The sequence below is a fragment of the Cryptotermes secundus genome, unplaced genomic scaffold, assembly GCF_002891405.2.
Source record: "Cryptotermes secundus unplaced genomic scaffold, Csec_1.0 scaffold298, whole genome shotgun sequence".
Lineage (NCBI taxonomy): Eukaryota > Metazoa > Arthropoda > Insecta > Blattodea > Kalotermitidae > Cryptotermes > Cryptotermes secundus.
The window spans coordinates 2,471,272-2,497,683 of NW_019741976.1; the positions used below are offsets into that span (position 1 = coordinate 2,471,272).

At 37.3% G+C, this 26,412-nt stretch overlaps 2 protein-coding genes across 3 annotated transcripts; one reads left to right on the forward strand and one right to left on the reverse strand.

The window, feature by feature from the left end:
* Positions 1-72: 72 nt before the first annotated feature.
* On the reverse strand, positions 73-16,108 carry LOC111872858 (ribokinase). Of its 2 annotated transcripts, none has more exons than XM_023867083.1 (6): positions 15,905-16,108; positions 15,568-15,700; positions 12,297-12,423; positions 7,735-7,826; positions 4,300-4,386; positions 73-308 (listed from the first exon to the last, which is right to left on the reverse strand). In XM_023867083.1, the coding sequence occupies exons 1-6, from the start codon at positions 15,952-15,954 to the stop codon at positions 132-134; spliced, it is 666 nt and encodes a 221-aa protein (XP_023722851.1). In that variant the 5' UTR covers positions 15,955-16,108; the 3' UTR covers positions 73-131. The 2 variants fall into 2 exon arrangements, with proteins under 2 accessions (XP_023722851.1, XP_023722850.1); XM_023867082.1 differs by having other exon boundaries at positions 4,198-4,386.
* Positions 16,109-16,812: 704 nt separating this feature from the next.
* LOC111872859 (cyclin-dependent kinase 2-interacting protein) lies at positions 16,813-25,981 on the forward strand. Its single transcript, XM_023867084.2, has 5 exons — positions 16,813-16,936; positions 17,198-17,369; positions 21,114-21,204; positions 23,784-23,904; positions 25,498-25,981. The coding sequence occupies exons 1-5, from the start codon at positions 16,816-16,818 to the stop codon at positions 25,701-25,703; spliced, it is 711 nt and encodes a 236-aa protein (XP_023722852.2). The 5' UTR covers positions 16,813-16,815; the 3' UTR covers positions 25,704-25,981.
* The last annotated feature ends 431 nt before the right edge of the window (positions 25,982-26,412 follow it).

Here is a 26,412-nt window from a genome sequence, read left to right on the forward strand (position 1 = left end):
TAATAACAAAGTTCACATTAGGAAAATAGGTATATCTACCACTGTAGCAGTGTCCATTAACACAGAGAAACCTGAGACTGAAAGAAGTTTTACTGTTGTTCCATTTCATTCTGTTACATGGTTGAATTGCATTACAAAAACAACTCAGTTGGTAAATCATCTTTTGTTGGAAAACTGGTCTGTGTGCCATAGTTTTGTACTGACACTGTCGCCACTTCACATGATCGCTTCACAATTTCTCTCATAGGCAACTGTGGATAATATGCCAGGTAGAAAGCCAGACCTCCAACAAACATATCCCCAGCACCCTGTAATGAAACGTGTATTCCAACATTACAGAACTTTTCAGCATTAATTATTGTTGTTGTACCTTTCATATATTCTATTCAGAAAATAATCACACAACAATACATAATTTCACCGATTAATGATCAATTCATCCTACATGTTTCAGCCAGTAAGCCATTTCCAGAGGTGTCCAACTACCTTATTAAAAGAAACACCACCATCTTGGAGCCGACTGTCTAGATAGTGTGGGACCCTCAACATCTCACAAACCTATGGGTCTTCACGGCCTGTTACAGGGATAGCTTTACTTACTTTACTTTACTTATGTCTTCTACAACTACATTACCATCTTTTTGAGACGTATTTTAATACAGTTAAAATTCATGCCTATAACATTAAATTACTGTGACGTGTCGCGCTAGCTGGACGCCCCCCCCCCCGGGAGCTGACGCGCCGAGCGGAGCCGAAGTTAGCCGAGTCCCAGCATCCTGGTAGCTATGCAACGCGAGTCAACAGCGGTGACGTCACCAAGGGATACCGCGGTTGCTAGGCGGCAGTAAACAACTCCGGACAGCGTTGCTAGCAACACGGCACCACACAACAATGGTGCCTATTACGTGGCTGTTTTCTGTGTTGTCCGGAACGAGGCTAGATATGGAGCAGCGAAGACTATTCACAGTTAGTTCCGAGTGAGTTCCGAGCAAGCCTACGAGTTAGCGTGTGATCAAGAGTTCTCCATTTAGCCAGCGGAGAGTAACGAGTTAGCCAGCAACCAGTCAGTTGTATTCTGGCTTTTCCAGTGTAGTAATTGCGATACTGCAGAGAGCAGTAATTGTGAATCTGTAAACTGTGTGATTGTACGAGCGAATGTGGAATAAAATTTGCTATATCCACTAAGGCGTGAAGTTATTTGTCTTGTTAAATACACCCAACACGTGTCAGCTGGTGTCAGAAGTGGGATACGAACTTACACACGTGACCGACAGGATTTGGACTTACACACGTGACCAACAAGATTCGAACTCGAAACACGTTACATTTGGTGTCAGAATTTTTACGAACTTAAACACGCCTAGACAAATAATTGGATTATTGTGCATCGAGTATTTGACTGCTACAAAAATGGAGTAACAGGATATGCAGCAGATGATGGAACTTCTGCTGAAGGAAATCAGAGCAAACCAAGAAGAATTCCTGGCTAAATTGGATGCAAAAAGGATAAGAATGGAAGCCGACTCGAAAGCCAGGGGAGAAGAGTTGGTCGCCTGGCGAGAAAAGACGGCTGCAGAAGAAGAAGCTATCCAAGCAGAAACGGAAGCAACACAAGAACGGACGGCACAACAAGAAGAGATCCACATAGTAATGCCGGTCGGAGTGACGATGGCCTGCCGAGAAATGGAGGCACATCCAGGAGATGAAGAGCCGGCCTCAGTGCACAGGAAACCTGAGGCGGCAGAATTACAAGAGGTACCCGTAGAAGACGCCGAAGTAATACCGGTCAGAGAACCGAAGAAGAAAAGGCGCAGGGACCGACATCAACGAAATACGAAGAATCCGACATGGGAAAATTGCGGGCCCCAGAATAAATTGGCCGTCGTTCGCAGGAAGGTGTTCCACCATGCAACAGTAGCATGGCATCGAAGGAAAAGCGTCAGAAAAACTTGGACCCGAGGAGACTATGAATCCCGGATGAAGCTGGCTGCCACCTGCAGGAAGACATCCTGTCGCGCGACAGTGGCACGATGTTGGAGAAATGCCTTCAAGAAGGAAACTCCCCAGGGAACCTTCGGATGCCAGACGGAAAAGGTGACAACCAAGGACGTCATCGGAGAGTGTGGATCAGGACAGCGATCGCTATCTGTTTTCGCTTCCATGGTTTCGTATATTATAAGAGTTTGTTTTTGGCTTTCCTTTACTAATATCGGGCATGATATAGTGCAGAATAGCGAAGCCTCGAAAGAGCTTCTTGATCGAGAATCCTGGGGATTCCTTCTTCACTGAGGTATTCATGGCATTCACTGCTGACTCCAATTTTTCCTGGTCGTCCAAATTCTGATTATCTCTTCTCTCCGTTTCGCTCTCTTCCCTTGTATTCTCCCTATTCTCGGGCTTTGAATTGACAACAGAAGTTTTCTTATTCTCTGTCATCTGTTGCGACAGATTTAATGGCGATCGCTCTCTGTTTTTCCTTCCATTATTTGGTGTGTTATAAGAGTTGGTTTTCGGTTTTATTTTACTATAATCCAGGATGGGATAGTGGGGAATAGGACAGCCTTGTGAGGGTGGGTTGCTAGAGGAGCCTTGAGGTGTGTTATAAGAATTAGTTTTTGGCTGTACTTTACTATAATCCGGGATGATATAGTGGAGAATAGGACAGCCTCGTGAGGGTGGGTTGCTCGAGGAGCCTTGAGGTGTGTTATAAGAATTAGTTTTTGGCTGTACTTTACTATAATCCGGGATGGGATAGTGGGGAATAGGACAGCCTCGTGAGGGTGGGTTGCTCGAGGAGCCTTGAGGTGTGTTATAAGAATTAGTTTTCGGCTGTACTTTACTATAATTTGGGATGGGATAGTGGAGAATAGGATAGCCTCGTGAGGGTGGGTTGCTCGAGGAGCCTTCAGGTGTGTTATAAGAATTAGTTTTCGGCTGTACTTTACTATAATCCGGGATGGGATAGTGGGGAATAGGACAGCCTCGTGAGGGTGGGTTGCTCAAGGAACCTTGAGGTGTGTTATAAGAATTAGTTTTTGGCTGTACTTTACTATAATAATCTTATATTTTAATGCTTTAGATATGGATATATGGCCACGGTTATAATTATTTTTAAAAATACTGGTAGGTAATTGTAAAATCCTTATTCCTTTTAATAATTTAGCTGGACACCCCTGAAGGTGGCATAGTGGCTGATTAAATAATATGTAGTTTTTCTTTCCATGGTTCATTTGATAATGCTCTTTCAATATTGAGAGTATATAGCATCATATAAAATTGGAAGGCCATTCCATAAAACCAGTTCCAAAATTGTTTTGGTGCTGGCATCGGTGCATAGCTTCCCAAGGGGAGTACTTTGAAGTTGACCAAAGTGATATTCAGCAATGAGGTTTGGAGCACTTCTCCATGATCAGCTCAAGAACTTTACTGTCAGACCATGTAGTTCATTGTTTCAACACGTCACTTCCACCTTCTTCCCTGTGTTGTACAGATTCTGCTACTAGAGAAATCTGTAATTCTGACACTATGTACATAATAGCCAGATGATGTAAGTTTGTTTATGATGTTTCTTTGTGCTTGAGAAGGATGCACACCACAGAGAAAAAACAATTACACAGTATGTTCTTTGCTGCAACTTAATGATGATGTTGCCACTCTCAGTGTCTGACTGAGTGCCATTTGATGTGCCATTTGCCAATAAATGTATATCCTTTCACATCTTTGTAAATGGCACTGTGTATATGTCTGCTTGCAACGATTATGATAGAATGGACAAATTAAAGGGAAGGAAAAGGCATATGAAGAAAGGGAAGAAGAAGACGTGGCATAAACTGGATAAAAGAAAGGAGGGAATGGTGTGTGAGGGATTAAGATATGAAAGGAATAACTAAAATGTCATGACCTTATGACACAATTTGATAGTTATTAGATATTACTTTAGACATTTTCAATTGAATGTTCAACAGATATTGCATTAGTTTCTTCACTTCTTTATGTTCAAAAATTGGACCCAAGATGAGACTGCATTTTAAACAAAATTAGGCAAATACAGAGCACAGTACTTTCCTATTGATATGAAATGTACACTAATCTGAATTACTTACATAAAATGAAATGGACATTAACATGAATTGGTAAAGATGCCACATGGTGAAAAAAAGAAGTCAGTATGGACATTATCATTCAGCAAGGACTTACTGTCGAGTCAACTGACTTCACAGTCTTAGTGGGAACATGAACTGGTGTAAGATTGCCCTGTGATGCAAACACAGCCCCTGATGCTCCCAAGGTGATAATCACCTGCTTGCAACCTTTATCGAGGAGCAAACCTACTGCCACCTTAGCTTCATCTACAGATTGCACCGCCATTCCTGTCAGAACTTCTGCCTGAAAACGAAAAAATATTAATTATTAGGTAATTTTACATAAATTCATATTTCAGTGATGACGTTCAGCAATTTCATTGGCTGACAGATCAGTAGATTATACAATGCTGTTTCAACTGCAAAGGTTATTAGCATCAAATTAGAAGGAAAGATGATCTTCAAATAGTGAATAAATAAGAATCTGAAAAGAGGTGATTACAACCTATTTCAAAGCACTATATGGGCCATCATCCAGAAAAAGACAAGGAACTGTGTGCTTGCTTTATAGACTGGCAGAAGGCATTTGACCCTGTAAATTGGACAAAATTAATGCAGATCCTATAGGAAAAAGGTATTGACTGGTGGGAAAGAAGATTGATTAGTAAATTGTACATGGATCAGAAGGTTAGAGTGCGACTGAACAGAGGGGAGACAAGAAGTGTGAAGAATGGAAGAGGAGTTTGACAAGGATGCTGTTTATCACCAATTTTGTTCAATATGTACAGCAAATGCCTTAGCAAGGAAGCTCTGGATGGGCTTTGAGACTTCAAATTAGGAGGGCAAATTATTCAGACTGTGAAATATGCAGATGACCTTGTGTTAATGGCTAAGGAAGAAACTGTGCTACAGGGTATGATTGACAGACTAATCGAAATTGCTATGGCATGGAAATGAATGTGGAAAAAACAAAAGTAATGAAAATTTCGAGACAACCAACCCAAGTCACAATAAAGATAGACCAAAAACAACTGGAGAATGTGAAATGTTTTAAATATATGGGTAGCTTGTTAACAGATGATGGAAGGTGTACTGGTGAAATTAAATCTAGGATTGCCATGGCAAAAGCTGCATTTAGCAAGAAGAAGAATCTTTTTACCAGCAAATTGGACTTAAATTTGAGAAAGAAACTAGTGAAATGTTACATTTGGAGCATGGCTTTGTATGGGGCTGAAACTTGAACACTTAGGGCAGTAGATCAGAAACACCTGGAAAGCTTCAAAATGTGGTGTTGGAGAAGGATTGAGAAGATCAGTTGGACCGATTATGTGAGAAATGAAGAAGTGTTATTCAGAGTCAGTGAGCAGAGGAATATCCTACATGAAATAAGAAAACGGAAGGCTAATTGGATTGGTCATATCTTACGCAGTAACTGCCTTCTAAAAGAAGTTATTGGAGGAAAGATAGAGGGGCGGATAGAAGTGACCAGAAGACGAGGAAGAAGACGTAAGAAGATGCTGGATGACCTTGGGGACAGAAGAGGATATTCTCTTTTGAAGGAGAAAGCTCTAGATCACATTAAGTGGAGGAACTGTTTTGGAAGAGACCGTGGACCTGTCGTCTGAAAGATTACTGATGAATGAATGAATCTTATAAAGAAACAGGCCTGCTAAACACAGCCTATAAAATTTATGATAAAATAATAATTCAGTGTCTACATATCAACAATGAACACACATTATATGAAGAACAGTGTGGATGTGGAAAAGGATGTTCACGGCCTGACTGTATATTTGTAATTAAACAGCTTACATAAAAGAGGAGAGAATATTTACTGCAATACATGTTATCTGTCAATGATAAGAAAGCATCTGATAAGAGTCCTATGAAGTATACTGTGGAAAACTCTGAGGTATAAAAGTATCCCCTGATCACTTGATAAAAGCAACAGAGCCTGCAGGAAAATAATAATATAAATACAGATAGTGAACAAAGGTTAGCAAAAAATTCTGAGGCAATAAACCAAGATGTACAACAAGGGCACCTCTTGTCTCCATCTTTGTTTGGCATATACAAAGCCATTAATCAATGGAACAGTAATAAAATCCAAGAAATAAAAATTACTAGAATAACCTTAATTAATGTTATTTGTAGATGATTAGGTGATTTTTTTACAAGACAGGATAACTTAGAGGCAGAAATTAACTATTTTGATGAAAATGATGAACAAAAATATTAACCAGTAGAACCAAAATGACATTTCAAGAGAAAAACCATGCTAGATGCAAAATAGTGTTGAATAATAAAATAATCAAACAAGTATGCAATATTAATTACTTAGCCTCTGGAACAGCCTATTGTCAACATGAAAATATAAATATCAAATTGAATAAATTCTAGGTTTGCAGAGTAGTAAGAACTCTGAGACAAAGAGGTCAGAAACCACACAACCAAAATTTTATTAAATGATGACATTCCTTATGTTGAATTACAAAACTGAAAATTTGACAATGAAGTGGTCAGATAAGAGAAAGATTGAGTCAGATGAAGTGATGTTCCTTAGATCAATGGCTGGATTTACAATCATAGACTTAACAATACAGAAATACACAGCTAATTAAATATCTATAATGGGGCTGCTCCATAGCTCAAGCGGTTAGTCGCTGGCTTCCCACCGCAGCGGCCCGGGTTCGATCCCAGGTCTGGTCAAGTGGGATTTGTGGTGGACAACGTGGTGCTGGGGCAGGTTTTCTCCGAGTACTTCAGTTTCCCCTGCCAATCTTCATTCCACCAGTTGCTCCACAGTCACCCTCACCTATCATCTGGGGCTGGTACAATAGGCCAGAAGTGGCCACAGTACAAGGGACTTAGTCCCACCCCACCAGCAATAAAAAAAAATCTATAATTTGAATAAGGAAACAGAAACACGAAAGAAGAATTGGTATGAACACATTTTAAGAATTTTAAGAATGGCTGAAAAGAGACTCACAAAGATTGAAAACTGGGAGGACACAGAGATACAGTAAAACTGAAGACAAGATGGAAATACAAATTCAACTGAAGACAAAACAGGCCAGAAGGTCCTAACCCCTTGAAGCAGAAGAAGAACATGTCATACCAAAAGGTTTTAAATAAAAGCTGTACATCTTAATGAGATGTTGTTTATGTTAAGCACCAATTTTCTGTATGGGGAACAGTTATGATTTAGTTTGAGCTCATGTAAAATAGGAGTCACACAAGACCAAAATTAAATTTGACTCTCAACTCTTAGTATAAACTGCCAACAGTAGATTTCCCTGACATCCATTCAGCAGTTCTGGAAATGAACTATGCAGATGGATTGCCAGACATAGTTTCCCTATTGTGGGATCAATTTATGTGCTTTGTACAAAAAATGAAAAAATAAATCTGAAATGTGAAATCCTGTGTTTGTTTGACATCCAGTCAGCAGTTTTGGAGACAAACACACAGATGAAAAGATAGATATTACCTCCCTACCATGAATTCATTTGATGCCCACTGTGCAAAAACTGCACAAAAAGAGGCATCCAAAATGTAAAAATTCTATTTTTCTGTGATCCTGTGACACCTACACACTGTAGCCTGATCTTATTACATTAAAGAGGACTTCTACAGCATCAGTCATACAAACCTCAGATTCATTGACACAGAAGATATCTGACAACCTGAAAACCAGAGGATCAGGATTGGTCACTGCTGGTGCTGCATTAACAATGGCAATGCCTACGACAAAGACAGAATGTAGAAATGTAAAATATCATTAAATGTTTTGAACAGTGATGACAAATTATCTTGACGTCTAAAAAAATCATGCAGCATTAATATTAACATAATGACCATCACTTATACATCTTATAACAGTATGTATGATTTGAGGTTTGCTCAGCAGTGGGTATGAAGAGTTCTATCTATCAGGATACAACACTTTGCTTGCTAGCTGCTTCATGCTGGTTTCTTGCTTGGTTTATTCTTTGACCCTCTGAGATAGACATATAGATGAGATAATAAAGAAATTAAATACAGCTTGTTATATGATAAGAAATGTAAAACCAGTGGTGTCTGTAAAAACATTAAAAAGTGTTTATTATTCATACTTCCATTCTATTATGACATATGGAGTAATGTTTTGGGGTAACTCAACACATGCAGAAAGAGTTTTTAAGATACAAAAGAGAGTTATAAGAATAATAAGAGGATATGGCTACAGAGAGTCATGCATAGAACTGTTTAGGAATATGAATATATTTCCTTCAAGATCACAGGATATATACTCCCTGCTGATGTTTTGTAGTAAAAAAATAGAGAAATATTAGATACAAACAGGGATCGGATCGCTATGAAATAAATACTAGACATAATATGGATATACATATGAGCCAAGTAAATTTGGCGAAATATGGTAATGGGGTAATTCACATGGCCGTAAGGATTTACAATGCACTACCTAATAAAATTAAAGTAACTTTTAATGATATAAATAAGTTTAAAAACAAGTAAAGGAATTTCTTAATTTAAATTCTTTTAATACAGTGGATGATTTTTTTAAGAGATAACGATTATACAACTATATAAATATATAAAATGTTGAGTAATACAGTAAATGGATAATCATTGTGAATGTACGATAACCATACTTATAACTGAATGTTTTTATATGTTGGATTTGTTGTATATGTGAAAGCTATATGACCAAAATATTCTGTTACTTTTGACGGAAACTTTTATCTTAAATTTTTATTTTAAATGATAATTTTGAGAGTAATTGTAACGTATTATGATGTAAACAAACAGTGTCATATATTATAAGTCTTTTTGACAATTGCTTGATAGTATTAGCAAGATAAACTGACACAATTCTGTATCTAAGGCTTTAGCCTACTATAGATGTAATGGAATAAGGAAGAAATAATAATAATAATCATAAAGGAATAACAAACAACATAAATTCACTGTAAAAATTAGTCCTTTCAGGTCCCCAATTCCTGACATCATTCATAATTAGTGTAATGGTCCAGAATGTAGCAGTAGCAAAGTAGGGGGAGGCATACAGTACCCTCTCCAAACATTGTATATATCCTACTTATNGCAATCTTGAGTGCTTCAATTGTTGTTTCTATTGGAGTTTCAAACTGAAACACTGTCACACTAGCCCTTCTGATTATCTCAGACGCCTCGTGAACATCAGCAACACTCAGTTTATTGTTAGCTCCAGCCACAATGACAATAGCATTTTCCCCTGCATCACAACAATAATACTGAAATAATATACAGGTATCCCCTAACCTACACAACTGTTCCATTGCCAAGAGTGATAGCATATGTCAAATTTATTTTTTTACTTCTTTGGTTTCACATTACCTTCAGCTTTCTTTGAAAAATATATAATTCTATTTACTGAAATACCATTCATTCTAGCCATTTATGAATCCTAATAATTTTTACACAAATATTTCATTACCGTTTAGTCTTTAATAATAGTATTGAAATTAAATAACTAATATAAAATTGTGTTAACACAAAATTCACAAGTCAAAATAGTGAAAAATCAGGGGATACCTGCAGTATAAACAAAAATGGACAGAAGTACTCTACCTCAGTACAGTTATACTGGTCTGCTTCTGTGGAAAAATGGATGATCCTTTACTTCTATTCACAATACAAATGTTCACCACATAAACAATAGTGAATGTATTTCCTCACGTATTAACATTCAAATAGAGAAGTATACTGTGTGAATATACAGGGAAGTTCTTACTTTCTTAACTGGTTCACAGCACTGTGACTGGTACACTGCCAGCTGTGAGGCAGATACAAGTTTTGCCGATGAATCAATATGCCTGTTGGCCGATGACATCTGGAATGAAATAGTTACAATTCACAGAGCACATGAGGTGTTCAAAATGCTGTCTCTCTACATACAGACATTCCTTGCACCAGCAGAAGTTCTGATTTACCCTCTGAAGTTATTTTGCAGGATTATTTGCAATTTTCTTATATTTGATACATTCAGGGGTTACTTTTGTAAACTCTGTCCTTCAAACAACCCCAGAAGAAGAAATCACAAGGATTAAGATGGGGTGAATCTGCTGGCCAAATATCACTGCTGATAATTCTGCCCTCAAAAACAAAGCCTGCATAAATATACATGGTGTGGGTAGTAGCTAAGTCTTGCTGAAAGAAGCCACAGAGTCCTTCTTCTGTTAGCTCTGGAAAGAATTACCCCACAATGATCCACACACATATGTTTTGCAATTAATTGTCTCATTAAAAAACACAGGTCCAAGAACCCTTCATGCACTTACAGCACACCAGACACCAACTTTCACTGGATGGAGCAGGACTAGTGGGTTAGATGTGGATTCTGTGAACTCCAGTAGTGATTATTTTGTGTATTTATGTATCCTACAAGTGAAAACTTGTTTCATCAGAACAGAATGCCAATTGCAGATTGATCTCATCTTTGACATGACTGTAGAAACCAATTTAAAAAATGAACCCTGCTAGCTGGATCTCATGGCTGCAAAGTGTGGATTGTTGTTGTTATATAGGTTCTATGATTCAGCAATTGTGTTGCTTTCTTGCACTAGACTTTGACACTCCAGACTCTTGACTTAGAAGTTTCAGTGATTTTCTAGGTGTATGTTGAAGCCTGGCTCCTATGCCATCTAACTTCTCCTCAGTAAGCATTCAGAGCTTGTTTCGTTTCCTGCCCAAGAGTCCCACTGATCTAAGTTCATTCACCAAATTGCAAATTATTTGTCTGCTAGGTACTCTTTCAACAAGAAATTTACATCAAAATTTTTGCCAGCACTTTCCAACAGAACTGTATTGCACATAGGTGCCATATAGAGATACATGTTGCTCTATAGTATAATGTACCATGATGTAACACATTGCTCACTAATTGTAACTGAGAACAAATGGCTAATGGAGCTAATAACTGCTGCTCACTGCTGACCTATCATAAACAAATTCCCACACATGAACCACACTGCTTGCTGTAAAATATGTCGTCAAGTTTCCCACAAAGTTAATGAACTTCCTTTCATTCCAAACGTTATCAGCCATAAGGCATACTGATTTGATGCCAAATTCATATCCGTCTTGTAGCCAGCAGTAAACCGGTCACTGTGAAACACAGTACCATGAACCAGTCAACTGAGGTAAGAACTTCCCCATATATACAGCATATATAAGGCCATGCCATAGCTCAAGCAGTTAGTCATGGGGTTCCCGCTGCGGTGGCCTGGGTTCGAACCCAGGTCTGGTCATGTAGGATTTGTGGTGGACAAAGTGGCGCTGGGCAGCTCTTTTCCAAGTACTTCAGTTCCCCTACCAATCTCCATTCCACGAATTGCTTCATAGTCACCATCATCTATCATCTGGGGTGGGTACAATAGGCCAATAGTGGTCACAGTACCAAGTTGACTCAGTCTCACCCCACTAATAAAAAAAATAATAATACAAAATATATATATATGTACAGAGTGTCCAGATGAAAGGTATCCAGAATAAACAAATATATCTCATAAAACCATATATTATACACATTTGTGGATTACACCATTACATAAGGAAAATATCAAAGTTTTTTCTGAGCATATAACTTTCTCAATAAAATTCAACGTGGGCTTCCTTGGTGGCATGATAAATATCCAGATGATATCTGACCTCATCCCACATTGCTTGGACCATGTTTGGTGTTACCGTAGCCACAGCGTCCCTTATGTGGGCTTTCAGTGTTGAAGTTCCTTGATCTTAACATGGTAGGCAATGTTCTTCACATAACCCCACAAGAAAAAATCCAATGGGGTTAAATCTGGCGACCTAAGAAGCCAAGCGATTGGTCTTTGAAGGAGGAAAGTAGGCATTACAAGTTCTACCTGGAATTCCTTGTCACATGGCATTCTTGATGAGAACTGTTACTTTTGCATCAAGATTTTAGAAGTATAATTTCAGCCATAACAGAAGTTCAGTACATCTTAATCTTCTGCCCTTTCCATTTTATGAGCCCTCTTTTTGTCTTCATCTGCTACATACATGACATCCAAGCAATCACTGATGACAAAGCTCAAAATGACACATGTACTGAGCTTACAAATTTCAGTGTGATCAAGTGAAGTCTAAAGAAGTACAGAACAAGGGGAAAAACAATTTAAACCTTGCATTATGTGTAAACTAATGTTCTCTCACCATTCTGTGCCACAGTAATCAATGCCAGGCCACTTGAGACACCATCTGTCATGAGTACATAATCCGTGTTGATTTTATTGTCTTTCAAGGCCCTATGGAACTCCTGGCCAAAGGAATCATTACCCAACTGGAAAGAAAAAAAGAAAACAAAATAATATGTTTACGCAGATAATAATGGATGCAATACAACTCAACACCTGAAGAAAGCAGTTTTCTGGGATTTGGCACCATGTATATGTGGTGTTAACCGACGTTTCGGAGGAACGTATCGCCTCCATCTTCAGGGTAGAAGAAAAAATATAAGAAATCTGCAAGCGAAGAGACCGTGAGAACCGGTAGAAGCAGACTGGAAAAGTCAGTTAACACCACATATACACTGTGCCAAATCCCAGAAAACTGCTTTCTTCATAGTCACCGCCGTGAAAGCCTCGAATCTTACAACTCAACACCTGCTTTCCATGCACACACTACTAACCCTTTCAGGACTAACCTAAACTATACTTGTGTCTATGTAGCTTGTCCACTGGATAAACCCTGCATACACTCATTTTCAGTTTGTTCTACTTCTTCGCAACAACATCAAATACATTCCTTTTACATTTCTTTGAACATTTAGATGTTTGTGCCTGTTAAAAGGAGTTGAACTGAGAAATAAAAAAAGTTGTAAATATTTCTATCTTCTGGGATATAATGATGAGTGGTCTGCTGTAAGTCAACCAGTGTTTCAGAGGAACTAGAAGCCAAACAGCATTAGATCAAATAATACAAAAAAGAGGCTTATGGGGATACAATCTTAAGGTGATGAAACAGGATTTTCTGACCATAAAGCACAGATATTACAAATACAGATGCAGTATAAGAATAAGAAGGGCAAGTTAGACTAAAGGAAGAATTCAGAATAGTTAGATCTTACAGGGAAGAGAATGTATAATACCTAAACTATCTACTAGAAAAAGACTTGAAGGCTTGTTTTTAAGCAAATTTCAGTGAACGAAGCATACAGTGAATTTTTAGGTACTTTACAGTATTATTACAATATAGCTATTGTGGACTGCACATACTCAACAATTAGCAAATAAATTATGTAAAATATGTTTTGCCTTACGAGTAGTCAAAAGAGTATCAGGGTTAGAGACTGTTTGCACCTTATATTATGCTTATTTTCAATCCTTGTTATTATATGGACTGATATTTTGGGGCAATTCAGGAAATGCAAAATTGATCTTTAGGTTGCAGAAGAGAGCTATTAGAGCTATGATACAAATCTCAAAAACTATTAGTTGTAAATAATATTTTAAACCATTACATATATTACCTTTAACATGTCTGTATATATATGAAATTCTAGTTTACATAAAAACCAATTTGAATGTTTTCATAACCAATTCCGGAATACACTCACACAATACAAGGAGAAAGGAGGACTTATTCATAGTGCCATGCAGTACGAGTCTATACAAAAACAATTTCAATAATATTAGGCTTCATATGTTAAATCAGCTGCCACAGTATATCAAAGAGATACCAGTACTATACAAGTTTAAAAAGACTTTGAAGACTTGATCATTTTTTCTATAGTATAGACGAGTTTCTCTTGTTTGGGGGCAAATCCTAGTTCTAATCACTTGTAAACATATATTTCAAGAATAATTAACTTGTAGATTTTAATATTAGTAATGTTATAGGAATGCCTACTGCATTTTTTCTTACAGGAACGAGATCGAGGATACCAGGGTATTTTGTGCCTGGATAGAAGGATCGGGTCTTGAGGTGTACAGCGGTATCGTGTGTTAAACGATTATATTAGTTCTATTATTAGAATCATCATTGTATTATCTTAGTATATTATTATATCATTATATTATTTATTATATTATTATTATTCTTATTTATTATTGTAAAGTATTTGACTTGTCCTATATCATGTATGATGATCCATGGATATGAAGTAAATAAATAAATAAACAAATAAACATGTTGCCTGCTTTCTCTGCTTGATGCCTGCTTCATGGTGGTTTCTAGCTTGGTTTACTCTTCAAACCTGAAGGTGGAGGCAACACATTCCTCCAAAACATCAGTTGACTTTCAGCAGACTAAATGGTGTTAAATACCAGATGACAGAAATCTTTATAACCACCACTGTGAGAACCTCAGAGTCTACAACAATATCGTTAAACCTGAAGAATTTATTCGAATATCTGTAGAAGAGAATCTTGATTGAATAGTATGCTGCTGCTTTAGAAATGAACAGGTTAAAGGGTTAAAAAGGAATAAACATTATCTGGCTACCATCCACAATGTGAAAAGTTAAAATTAGCTGTAAGAAGAACCTTTGACACTTTCAATAGCCTGAACCATATAGTAGCAAATGGTGAAAAGATTACAGAATGAACTGGAAGGAATGTGGAAAGACGTGGTTACTACTCCATAGTATAAGTCAAAATTGCTACCAACTCTACTGTGATCTTTGTTCTTATGAAGCTAACAGCTGTATAGCTACTTAAAGATATTCTGAAGGTTCATTGTCTTGCTCACTACGGCCCACCACAGGTTCCTACCCTAAGCTACATGAATCCCGTCCACATCCCATTTCTTTTGGATCCATCACAGTACTGTCATTTGTTTCACACCTAGGTGTGCTTGCACCAGTTCTCATGGTCTCTTTGCCTGCAGATTTCTTATATTTTTCCTTCTACCCTGAAGATGGAGGCGATACGTTCCTCCAAAATGTCGGTTAACACCACATATACACGGTGCCAAATCCCAGAAGACTGCTTTCTTCAAATTAAGAAAGGTTTCAATATGCAATTTTTTCCATCCTACACTTATTTCCACCCTTTTAGGTATAACCACTAACCTGAACACTCTGTTCTTAAACACCCTCCATCTATGGTCTTCCCTCAGAGCGAGAAAACAAGTGTCACATCCATATAAATGAACAAGTACAATTATAGTTTTGTACATTTTAATCTTTACATTTGTATACGAGTTGAATTTAAACTACTAAAAATTCTAACAATATCAAAATATTTCTTAAGTATCATCTATAAAATAAAAGTAATAAAAAGTCGTATGAATGACTAGAAAAATTCTAAGGTCAGTTTCTCTGTCAGGCAATATGTAATACATTTTATAACACAATTTATAGAAGTGAAACAAATGCACCTGCACACTGAAATTCATGTTTTGTTGAAGTGCTGTGTGTGGTTGAGCCACAACTTAAAAACAATGGTCCCAGCAATTACTGTTTTATTACATCTGGTTTCCTCACCCTTGCTATCATTGCTGTTGAAGATCCTAGTTTTGCAGCAGCTACACACTGGTTTGCTCCTTTACCCCCAAAGCCCTTCCTGAATTCTGTACCATGGAGAGTTTCTCCTGGCCTTGGGAGACGTGGAGTGAAACTGAAACAAGGAAAATCACATATTAATCATTTAAATTTTCCACAGGTTGTGATTTCAACCTTATATGGTAAGAGAACTCAAAAAGTCGCCTAAAGAAATATATCCCACTAAATACTAACCTCACTTAAAAACAAGATTGTTGTATATTTTGTCAAAAATAATGATGTAGTGGGAATCAAGGACTTTATACATTAAGGAGCTTACCACTGCAAGTCTATATTGCAAGATCCAATTACAACTATCTTGGAATTCATTACTACAACTCCAAGGCACTAGTCACACATTTACATATAATTATTCTGTCACTCACAGTTACATGATATAAAAAAAAATATGAAAAATATATGTATACAATCAATGTAACGACTCAGATAACAAACACGTTGTGTAACACACTTAACCCAGTAAACTAACCTCCATGACTACAGAGGAAAAACACAAAACGCTGCAACCGCAGTATATTGTTTGCACGAGTTCCGATAACAGCACCTTGATATATGGGTCAAGGGCATGTTTGAATGACGCGCCGTTAGAAACGCTCCCAAATTTATCTTCCTTCGGTAGATACCGATATAACCCCAACCTAATCGTTCACGACCATACGCTGTTTTCGGCGCTTTCATACTAGTCGATACCGCCAGACCCGTATTGTCCACGAACATTCTCATTGGATATAGCTAAAAAATCCATACACTTTGTTAAGTGTGAACCAAGATCAGGTAATCCTTCGCATATTATTAAAATGCATCACAATGTAAAACAAGACATCAATGTAATTTTCATAGGTAACAGAAACTTATCACATAGTTTCGATCTATTAGCAAATAATATAAACTAATTTAATTGTTTACATCGTCTTTAAGACAACAGTGACTAGTCTATGGACTAGACGACCTAGAAATCCGGGGTTCAATTCCCGGCAGGACAGAATTTTAAAACTGCCGCTTTAAGCCCTATAATTCAGACCGATTGAGACTGTAGAACCTGTAGAAGGCAGGAAATTGTACGAACCCGGAAATTGCAGACCAAAATCATTGATTGTGCATACCGAAGAAAACCAGTGCACATTTTGTCCAAAACAATATAATGTTAACGTTTAAACACTAGTTACATTTATGAACGGAGCTATGCATGGACATGGGTCACATACTAATGCCATAAATGGTAATCTTGCTAAAATGGAGGGAATTACGTCGTTTGGCAACAAGTCACTGCCGCATTTTTCAGGCGTTGCAGGTAAATGAACACAGATTTCCAAAATTGGTTTCAAATTCCAACTGGGACGTTAACATTGCAGATTTACACCTTCATATCAGGGTATTTCAAACAAATTCTACTGTATTACGGTGTATATTTTACTATTGATTATGACAGGTTAATCGGTCCAGACCGGCCCTGTTGGCCACTGAATCCTAGATTTGTTTTTGTTCCCATAACTGTTTTCCCATTATCCTGTTAGACGTACGATTAATGGTTGGATATCATTGTGTTATTTAGTTCAAGAAAGTCCTGCAAAAAAGTTACTCCAGTGTGGTAATCTGACTGGAAATGCTCGAAGAGTACGAGACTTGGCTGCAGACCTGTACAATCTCATACAAGAATGGAATGCTCAACATTTGCTTGGAGTACAAATACTGAACATTATAACGAGCATGAAACTTCCAGTTCTGTAAGTACTGCATTTCTATCAAACATTGTTTTCTTAAAATCATAGTTCTTGTCTGAATTATTATTTGTTGGATAGTTAGCCAGATGGTCGTGGGTCTGATTCCCGATGAGGTCATTGCATTTTACAATTGACCTAATCTTTCCAACCACACTGTGGCCCCAGAGTTGACTCAGCCTTGAATGGAAATGAGTACCAAGGGGTAAAAGGCGTATGGTGCGTAAGGCTGACAACCTCACCGCTAGTTGTCTAGAATCTATGGAAGCCTCAACGTCACACCACTCTATGGGCCTCCTCAGCCAGTTACCTTTACCATAAATAACTTCATGGAGATGAGCCCTTGAGAAGCTGCCAGTTGTTTCATTTCATTTCATTGCATTTGTTCCACTTCCATAAATCCTGTCAAGAATACATTCTCATGTGGATGTGGAGATCATCCTGGTTACAGTCACAACTAAGAATTACAGATGTCATCCAATAGCATATACATTTGTAATAAACTACTGATAAACATATACAATATAGTAAATAAGTTAATTTTAGTAGTAAAATTAATGGCAAACCTTATACAATTTGTACAGTTTTTTACAAGTCTATTAATTAAAAATTCAGTAGTTAAAACACAATGTCATTAATGAGTTTTGTATAACATACATTAAATATATAATAAATTGAAATAAAGACTAGTATACAGTGATATAAAGATTGTGTATATCTAAAATAAGCATCTAAAAACCAGAACACAGACTGACAATCTTGTCTTCTTTTAATTGTAAAGCAAGATAACTACTCGCATCTTAAAAAAGATTTATAACCAAAATATTGCTGTAAAGAATAAAAAGAATGTAAAATTGTTTTAATTATACCTCAGAACTCTTAATGTCACTCAATATATCCTTAATATGCTATGGTAGATTATTATAGACCTTTGTTCCTAAAGAGTAAACTCCCTTTTAGTATTTACTAAAATTTACAAGAAGCTGGTGGAGATTATTTTGCTGTGCAGCTAATCAAGAATTTTACGACATCTTATGAGGCCCAAAGGTTCATTACCATGTTCACACGAGCCCTCCACTGGTTCATATCCTGAGCCAGATAAATCCAGTCCATACCACCCAATCCTATATCAAAGATCCATTTTAATATTTCCACCCACCTGCATCTTAGTCTTCGTAGTGGTTGCTTTCCTTCTGGCTTTCTCACCAATATCCTATATGCGTTCCTCTTTGCCCCCATTCATGTTTCACGCCTTCATCATTCTAATTATACTTGGAGAACAGAACAAGTTATGAAGCTCTTTATGCAGTTTCTCCAACCTCCTGTCACTTCATCTCTCTCTAACCAAATATTCTCAACATCCTGTTCTAAAACACCATCAGTCTGTGTTCCTCCCTTAATGTCAGAGACCAAGTTTCACACCCATACAGAACCACAGGCAAAACTATAGTTTTGTATATTCTAAGCTTTAAGGTTTCAGACAGCAGACGAGAAGACAAAAGGTTCTGGACTGAATGGTAGCGAGCATTACCTGAGTTCAGTCTCCTCTTAATTTCCCTCTGAATCAGATTTTGATTTGTTATAGTAGCTCCCAAGTATCTGAACTGTGCCACATTTTCAAAACATCTGTTTTCTATCTTTATGTCATGATTTTGCCTTGCATTCTTGTGACCAGACAGCAACATATACTTAATTTCCTCTACCTTTTGCTTTTAGAACAACCTCTTTACTAGCATCAGTTAAAGTTTCAGTGTTTTTCTTTTTGGTATCAGTGTTATCTCTCAGTAGGTGCACGTAGTCAGAATAGACCAGCAGCTGATATGTCTCATTTAATGGCATATTCTAAGACAAAATTTGAAAAGAAGTTGTAATAAAGTATCACCTTGACTTGGACCATTTTGGATAGGATAGTTATCAGACAGATGTTTACATATACAGATTTTACCATGGGTTTCATTTAAACACATTTTAATCAGCCTAATTAGTTTCGTGGGTACCTCAAACTGTATGGGAATATTGTACAATACTTCCCTCCTATCTGAACCATAGTGTTTCTGAAAGTCTATGAATGGCTGATATACTGTCTCATTGTACTCCCATTTTCCTCCAGTATCTGTCAAAAAAAATTGATCGGTAGTTGATATGTTATGATTGATTGATTGATTTATTTATTTATTTATTTATTTCGTCACTGTAGATTATTGTACATGATATAGGACAAGTCAAGTTAATTCTGAATATTACCAATTTAATATATGAGTAAGATTAAAATTACAATAGTTACAGTTGTTTACAGTTGATTACAATTTAGAATTAGTTAGATATTCTTATTTGTGGAGAATTTGATGGAATGAAGATTGGCAGGGGAAACCAAAGTACTCGGAGGAAACCTACCCCACTGTCAAAACCACACTGATAATCCTCAGTAATTTCCACTATATTTGGACGTAACCTTGAGAGAAGGATATTAGGTAAAATTTGGATGAAGTTGACAGCATTGATATCCCACGATATTTACTACAGTCAGTTTTATCACCCTTATGAATTGGTACAATTGGTAATCCTTCCACTGATCAGGCAATTTTACCTTAATCCAAATAAAATTAATTAGCTTATGAATCTTAGAATGTAATATTTCACCTCCTGCTTGAATAAGTTCTGCCAGAATTTGATCACTAAGTGAAGCTTATGAAGCCTTTCAAGCATGTTAAAGTGGTAAAAGTAGATGCCAAAAGGGAATTTTTTACTAAACATGGTCTGCATATGAACAATATGGGTAAAGGAAAAGCAGCATTGAAGATAGCTAATGTTGTTACCAATCAAATTGTACTGGAAAACTGAATATGAGGATGGGATAAGTTATACTTCAAGTGGGGATAATATAATTACACAAGAAGAAACTAAAGCTGCCACGTCAGACAATGAAGAAGTTATGTCTCACGTTGCGGACCTAGACGTTCCGGTAGAAGAAGGTAGAATATCAGATGGTAGGACACAAGTAGGTAGGACCTTAAGTAGGCAAAATAAAGCCACCATCACGAGAAGCAAGGATTTTTTGTGGCAGAAGTAATTTCAAATTGACAAAAGCACATTGTGTTTGAACAACTAAGTAATCAGTCGTGTAATAAGAATGATGATATAAATAACCTATTTAAGATATTTCATCTAAATATTAGGGGAATAAAAGGGAAAATTAATAAGTTAATGATATCTTTATTAAATGAGGAACCCAGTGTAATTTGTGTGGCAGAACATCATCTAATGGACTATGAAATGGATGCTTCACATATTCCTAAATATAAATTAGGTGCAAGATATTGTAGGAAGAAGTTACACTTGTAAGGTTGGCAGAGCCTTAGTATCTTCCAGTCCCGCCACACCCTCACACTGCAGAGCATCAGCAGGCTGTTACCTGTACGTAATCACAGCTGTGGAATGGGGAGAACTTCATTGTGAACGGATGGAGTTGGAGGAGAACATTGCTTACAATAGTGCCTTCGTCAACTGAAATTTTACCAGTACGTACCTTTATAAGGTACTGAACTTTTTGTGTTACAAAACCAGTGTTCCAGTAGAATAAAACTACAGTGAACTCCACAGACTTCATTACTGTGATGAGTACTCACAAATAAAAGGTTCCATTGGTTTCGATACATTACCATTTTGTGGTGAAATCTGGTAGAGTTATGATGAAAGTGCAATCTGAATTGAGAATCAAGGACCAGAGACAGATTGAATTTTTATATTCAGGATCGAAGGTGGAGCTGAAGGCAGTTCACAGATATATCCAGAAGGGCTTCAGGAGCAGTGTGAGCAGCTGAATGAAGTGGTACAGACAATGGTATGTTGACCCTAGAGGTGCCAGTTTAATTTCTATAGGTTTATTCCATGTGAAACCAATACACTTTAGGGGCAGAATTTTCATGACAATCTCTGGTTCTGTGTTGGATTGCATTAGGAAGTGACGTGGAATTTTACCTCCTTGTGCTCGTTAATTGGAGGGGTAGAACATTTTGAAATTTTGAGTGATTGTAGTATTTTCCCTCGTTTAGATCCACTAAAACACTTATAATTGATCCCAATTAAGATATAGTGTTTATTCTAGTGCAAATTTAGGGCTCATGAGTAGAGCTTTCATTTGGCATCCAACCCGCAATAACTCAGGGCAGAATAACATTTGACCCTGACCTTTGACCCAAGTTTATGAAATTTCCCTAAATTCGTCTGCCTAAGCTTAACCACCTATTGCAATTGTTATTCTCCTCCATCTCCTTCAAAGTAGTCCCCTTCTGAATTAATACAGCGATCGCAGCAAGGTTTCCACGATTTGAAGCACTGCTGGAAGATATTTTGTGTCAGCATCTTAAGCATGTCCTGCGATTTGGCCTGGATATCTTCAGTGCCCTCAAAACATCACCCCTTGAGCTTCAATTTAATTTTTGGAAATAGGAAGAAATCATGGGGCGAGGTCTGGTGAGTAGGGTGGGTGGGTGGTGACTGTTATTTTCGTTGAAGTCAAAAGCTGCAGCATGTGGAGTGAGGTGTTAGTGGGCACATTGTCATGGGGCAGGGCCCAAGAATTGTTGTGCCACTTGACTGGACTTTTGCAACAGATGTTTTCCCTCAGCTGTCTCAGAACATCGCAGTATAAGTTTCTATTCACAGTCTGTCCTAGTGGAATAGATTCCTTGTGTATAATGCCTTCAGTGTTAAAAAACAAATCAACATTGATTTGACATTTGATTTGTTTCATTCTGGTCCGTCACACTAACAGTATTACAAAAGATAAAACAACTCCGTCCAGTATGACTGTTGGAAGTTTTTACCACTTCAATACTTAACACCCTTACATGTTTCGGTCCCTATAGACCGTCATCAGAAGGACATCAATACTCTTTGGAAACCACTAGTACAATGAGTGTTCTGAATGTTGAAATATATACACATACAATGTTTGTAATGCACAATATATATAAAATCCAAAGTTTTCACAACTACAGTGGCTGTCTTGGTATATTAAAGTTTTTAAAACTTTTGTTATTTAAGTTAAAATTTCTAAACCAAATAGGTTCGTGTCTCTTCTCTTATTGCCTTTCTTGATGGGGGCCAAACTTGTGTCGCCTGTCTTTCTTGAGAAGGANTGTGTCTGTGACCTTAATGTGGGTGTGTTCTGATGTTGTATTATGAGGTCGAACATGTTATGTTGGTTATTACTTTCTTTTGCGTGTTTTTGTTCTTCTGTCAATTTGTTGAGCTTATTAAAGCAATATATATGGAAGTCTTTTATATTCATGGTGCTTTTTTTTTTTTTTCCTCTCTCAGTCATTTCCATGATTACTGTCACCGGTAAGTACTGATGGCGTTTGTTTAGTATATGTTGGGCAATTGCTGATTCATCTTTGTTTAGTCTTATGTTTCTTATGTGTTCTTTGTACCTTGTTGTTAAGAATTGAAGTAGTAAAAACTTCAACAGTCACACTGGACGGAGTTGTTTTATCTTTTGTGATTTGACATTGTTTTGAATTTGTTGTGCCTTCTTGGGTCCCCATGAATTTGGTTTCTTCCGCTGAGATGATTGCTACTGTGTCTCAGGGCCATATCCATAAACCCAGTTTCCATCACCAGTAGTGATGGTGGAGATGGAGTTGGGGTCGTTTTCAGTCAATTCCTTAAACTTAGAGCAAACAGCAACACAGTGTTCCTTTTGGTCATTGCTCAGCAGCCAGAACACAGATTTCACTACAGTGCGCCACATGTTGAGCTCTTGCGACAAAATTCACTGATATATTCCATATGACAGTGGATTTTTTTTTTAGTTTACTTAATCCTTCCAGCCACACTATGTATCCAGGGTCACCTCAGCCTCTAACAGAAATGAGTACCAGGAATCTTCCTGGGGCGTGTAAAGTGTGGCCGGCATTTAAGGCTGACAACCTTACCACCATCTGTGAGCTGAATGTCTAGAGAAAATGTGGGAGCCTCAGCATCTGTCAACCCTATGGGCCTTCACAGCCTGTTATAGGGATACCTTTTACCTCTAACTTGGACTGCCACAGAATTCGCTGTAGGACATGGCATTCAGTCAGTTTGTTTGCAGGCAGTTTGATTCAAGGTCAGCCATATCCAGGATAAGAGAGAGCAGACCATTTCTCAATTAGACCTTGCATCAGAAGGGACCTAAATTTCAGAGGGTCAATTCCATTACTGTTTGGCATGGACTGGTATATTACCATGGAATTATGGATAAATGCCATTAGACTTAGTAACTCCTATTCACTGGATCTCAGCCTTGTGCTTGTGTTAGGAAACTGGATAGTGGATAATATCCAGGGTAAAATAACAGAATGTGGTGCATCTTCAGCAAAAGCATTCAGAAATTAATTAGACAATTTTCATCAAAGTTTTTTTTTTCTGTTTCAGAATGAAATAGTAGGACAGCTACGAGCAGTTACCCAACAGATGTACAGTGTGGGGAAACTTGAGAAACTTCAAAATATCAATAAAACACCTCTGTTCCTCACATGGTCATCAGACAGATATGGTAAAAATGTAACTTTGCAATTCTGTCTTTATAGAATGGAACCATCTTTTAATGATTTCACCACCATGCCCAGAGGCCAGTCATCCTGATCCCCCCCCCCCCAGCCCTTTCTCACAGATGCAGGGGAAGCACTTTACGAGTGGTTATTACAAATATGCACAAACAATTTTAAAAAGAGACACTTCAATATGGAAAAATATAAATCTCTTGTCATCTGTTATTAACATGCATGTATACTACCAGAAGATATTTCAAATAGTATAAATAGTAAAGATTTAACATTTATTGTAATAATGTGATGTAAATTCATAAAGTTGGTGGCAGAAAGCTTCTGGTGGTGGACCTATGCAGGGTTCAGTTTTATTTTTTATTGCAGGAAAAGAGTGAATATAAAATGTTGCGAAAGCTGCTCTTTAAATTTTGCTGTAGACAGACTGATTAACTTTATTTATGCTAGAACTAGACCGTGAAAACAAGAACTTCCTGGCAGAACTCATCAAGCTTACTTTCTTATTCCAGATTTCCAATCCTACAAATTTTATATTATTAATCATTATTTAGGTAATGTGACTTTACTCATAATCAATAAAACACAATTCAGCTCATGGGGTATTGTGCCATATACCTGCTTAGATGGTCATGCAGTCGAAACCTACTGAAGTCAGAATTTTTCTGTTGCTTCCAACTGTAGCTCTGTTACAAATTGCTGTTATTTCTAATAGTAGTTTCTTTTTAGGAAAGCCTTACTACGTATGTACAGGTAATGTCTATCTAAAATTTGTTAGGCATAATCTCAGTTTGACATCATCACCATATTTGCTATAATTGATGTAAACAAAACTCAAATAATTAATGGGCTCTTTATGCTTTCTCTATATAAAATGTCACATTTGGTCCCATTGAGTCACTAGTTGTCACCATCAAACAACAAGATAAATATAGGTTTCATGCAGTGGACATGTTATTTTACATTGTACAAGAAATTAACAGAAGATATTGCCATACATAATTTCAGGATTCTTGGTGCTAGTATCACTCCCACCTCACAAGTTCATGTGTCATTGATGTTATCACTGTCTGTAGGAAATTAAAAAAGTACAATGTTCAGGTGGCCTATAATAACATAACGTTCGTATCAGATTTTATGAACTTCGGTCAGCTGGTTCAGAAGTTGCAAGACAGACTCACACTGTGAGTTCTTACAAATATGTTCATCTGTAAACTAAGTTACATCTACTAACTGTGGCATGCTTCAAAACTTATGTGTACTGAGTATTAAATATTCTTGTATAATGGTTTATGAAGTTATGTGATCTCAGTAGCACAACCAAACATTGCAGCTGAATGAAAAGCTTCCCTGCATTGTATTCAAGAGGTCCTGTAGACTGACTTAATGATTTTATGCTTTTTGTTTTGCACCAGGTATATACTGGGATAGTACCCAAAATTAGACCACAACCATTTCCTTCCATATCCCTTTCAATCAATTACTCACCAATCATCCTACCATTTGAAGCTACCATAAATAAATAAAATTTTACACATGCATGGTAAAATGGAACAATTAATGTAATTAAAATTCTTATATTTCAGGGCAAGTAAGTGAAGAGGTTTATGAGGCTTACGCACTTGAACTTAGAGCAAAGAACAGAGTGAAGAATAACATAGCTCACTGCAGCACTAAAGCAGCTATCATGTATCATGTAGCTACCTGGGTTCACCAACCATATATAGACACAAATGTGGATTTATTGGTGGAGAGTCTCTTGCATGAAACAGGGCACAGGTGTTATCACTGATACAAACCTGTGAAAAAAAGCAAACCATATGTACAAATGTTGCTGTCAGCAATGAGGTTGCAGGAACTTGATAAAGTAATTAAAAATCAAGCAAGTTATTGAAGTGTGTAATTCATTACACCAGCACCACATGCATGCCCTTACAGGAAGGACGGATGTTGTCAGTGACCTCTCAAGAAGATATCTACAGTTACATTTCAGTGTTCTGTTACCCTAATTTATATTAAATGTCAAGGATATAGAAAAATTACAGACATCTGGATAGACTGGGAAACTGGGCGGTAGAAAATGAAATTAAAATAAATCCAAATAAAAGTAAGGCAGTGAGCTTCACGAGAGCACGGGTGAGGGATCCGTTAAATTACCCTCTTGGGGACCAAAATATTCCTGACGCTAGCTTTTGCAAATATTTGGGAATTATCATACGAAGTGATTTAAGCTGGGCTGACCAGGTAAATTACATGGTCCGAAAAGCCTGGAGGGCACTACATTTCGTAATGCATATTGTAAAAAGGGGTAATAAAAATACCAAATGTTTAGCCTACACGTTGCTAGTACGTGTCATTCTTGAATATGGGGTGGTGTGCTGGGATCCATACAGGGAATGTCAGATCACTGCTTTAGACCAGATTCAAAATAAAGCTGCTAAATTTGCCCATTATACAGGAGGCTCAGTCTGGGAATCTTTGGCGCAGTGTAGCATGACAGC

Bases quoted from the DNA above. Each gene is read 5' to 3' on its own strand.
- LOC111872858 (XM_023867082.1), bottom strand. From the start codon at position 15,954: ATGAATTCCAAGATAGTTGTAATTGGATCTTGCAATATAGACTTGCAG. The intron at 12,424-15,567 runs GTGAGGAAACCA...TTTTCTTTCCAG, and splicing joins CAACAGCAATGATAGCAAGG to TTGGGTAATGATTCCTTTGG. The intron at 309-4,197 runs GTAAGTCCTTGC...GTTTCATTACAG, and splicing joins TGAAGTCAGTTGACTCGACA to GGTGCTGGGGATATGTTTGT.
- LOC111872859 (XM_023867084.2), top strand. From the start codon at position 16,816: ATGAACGGAGCTATGCATGGACATGGGTCACATACTAATGCCATAAAT. The intron at 21,205-23,783 runs GTATGTTGACCC...TTTCTGTTTCAG, and splicing joins ATGAAGTGGTACAGACAATG to AATGAAATAGTAGGACAGCT. The intron at 23,905-25,497 runs GTAAAAATGTAA...CTTATATTTCAG, and splicing joins ATGGTCATCAGACAGATATG to GGCAAGTAAGTGAAGAGGTT.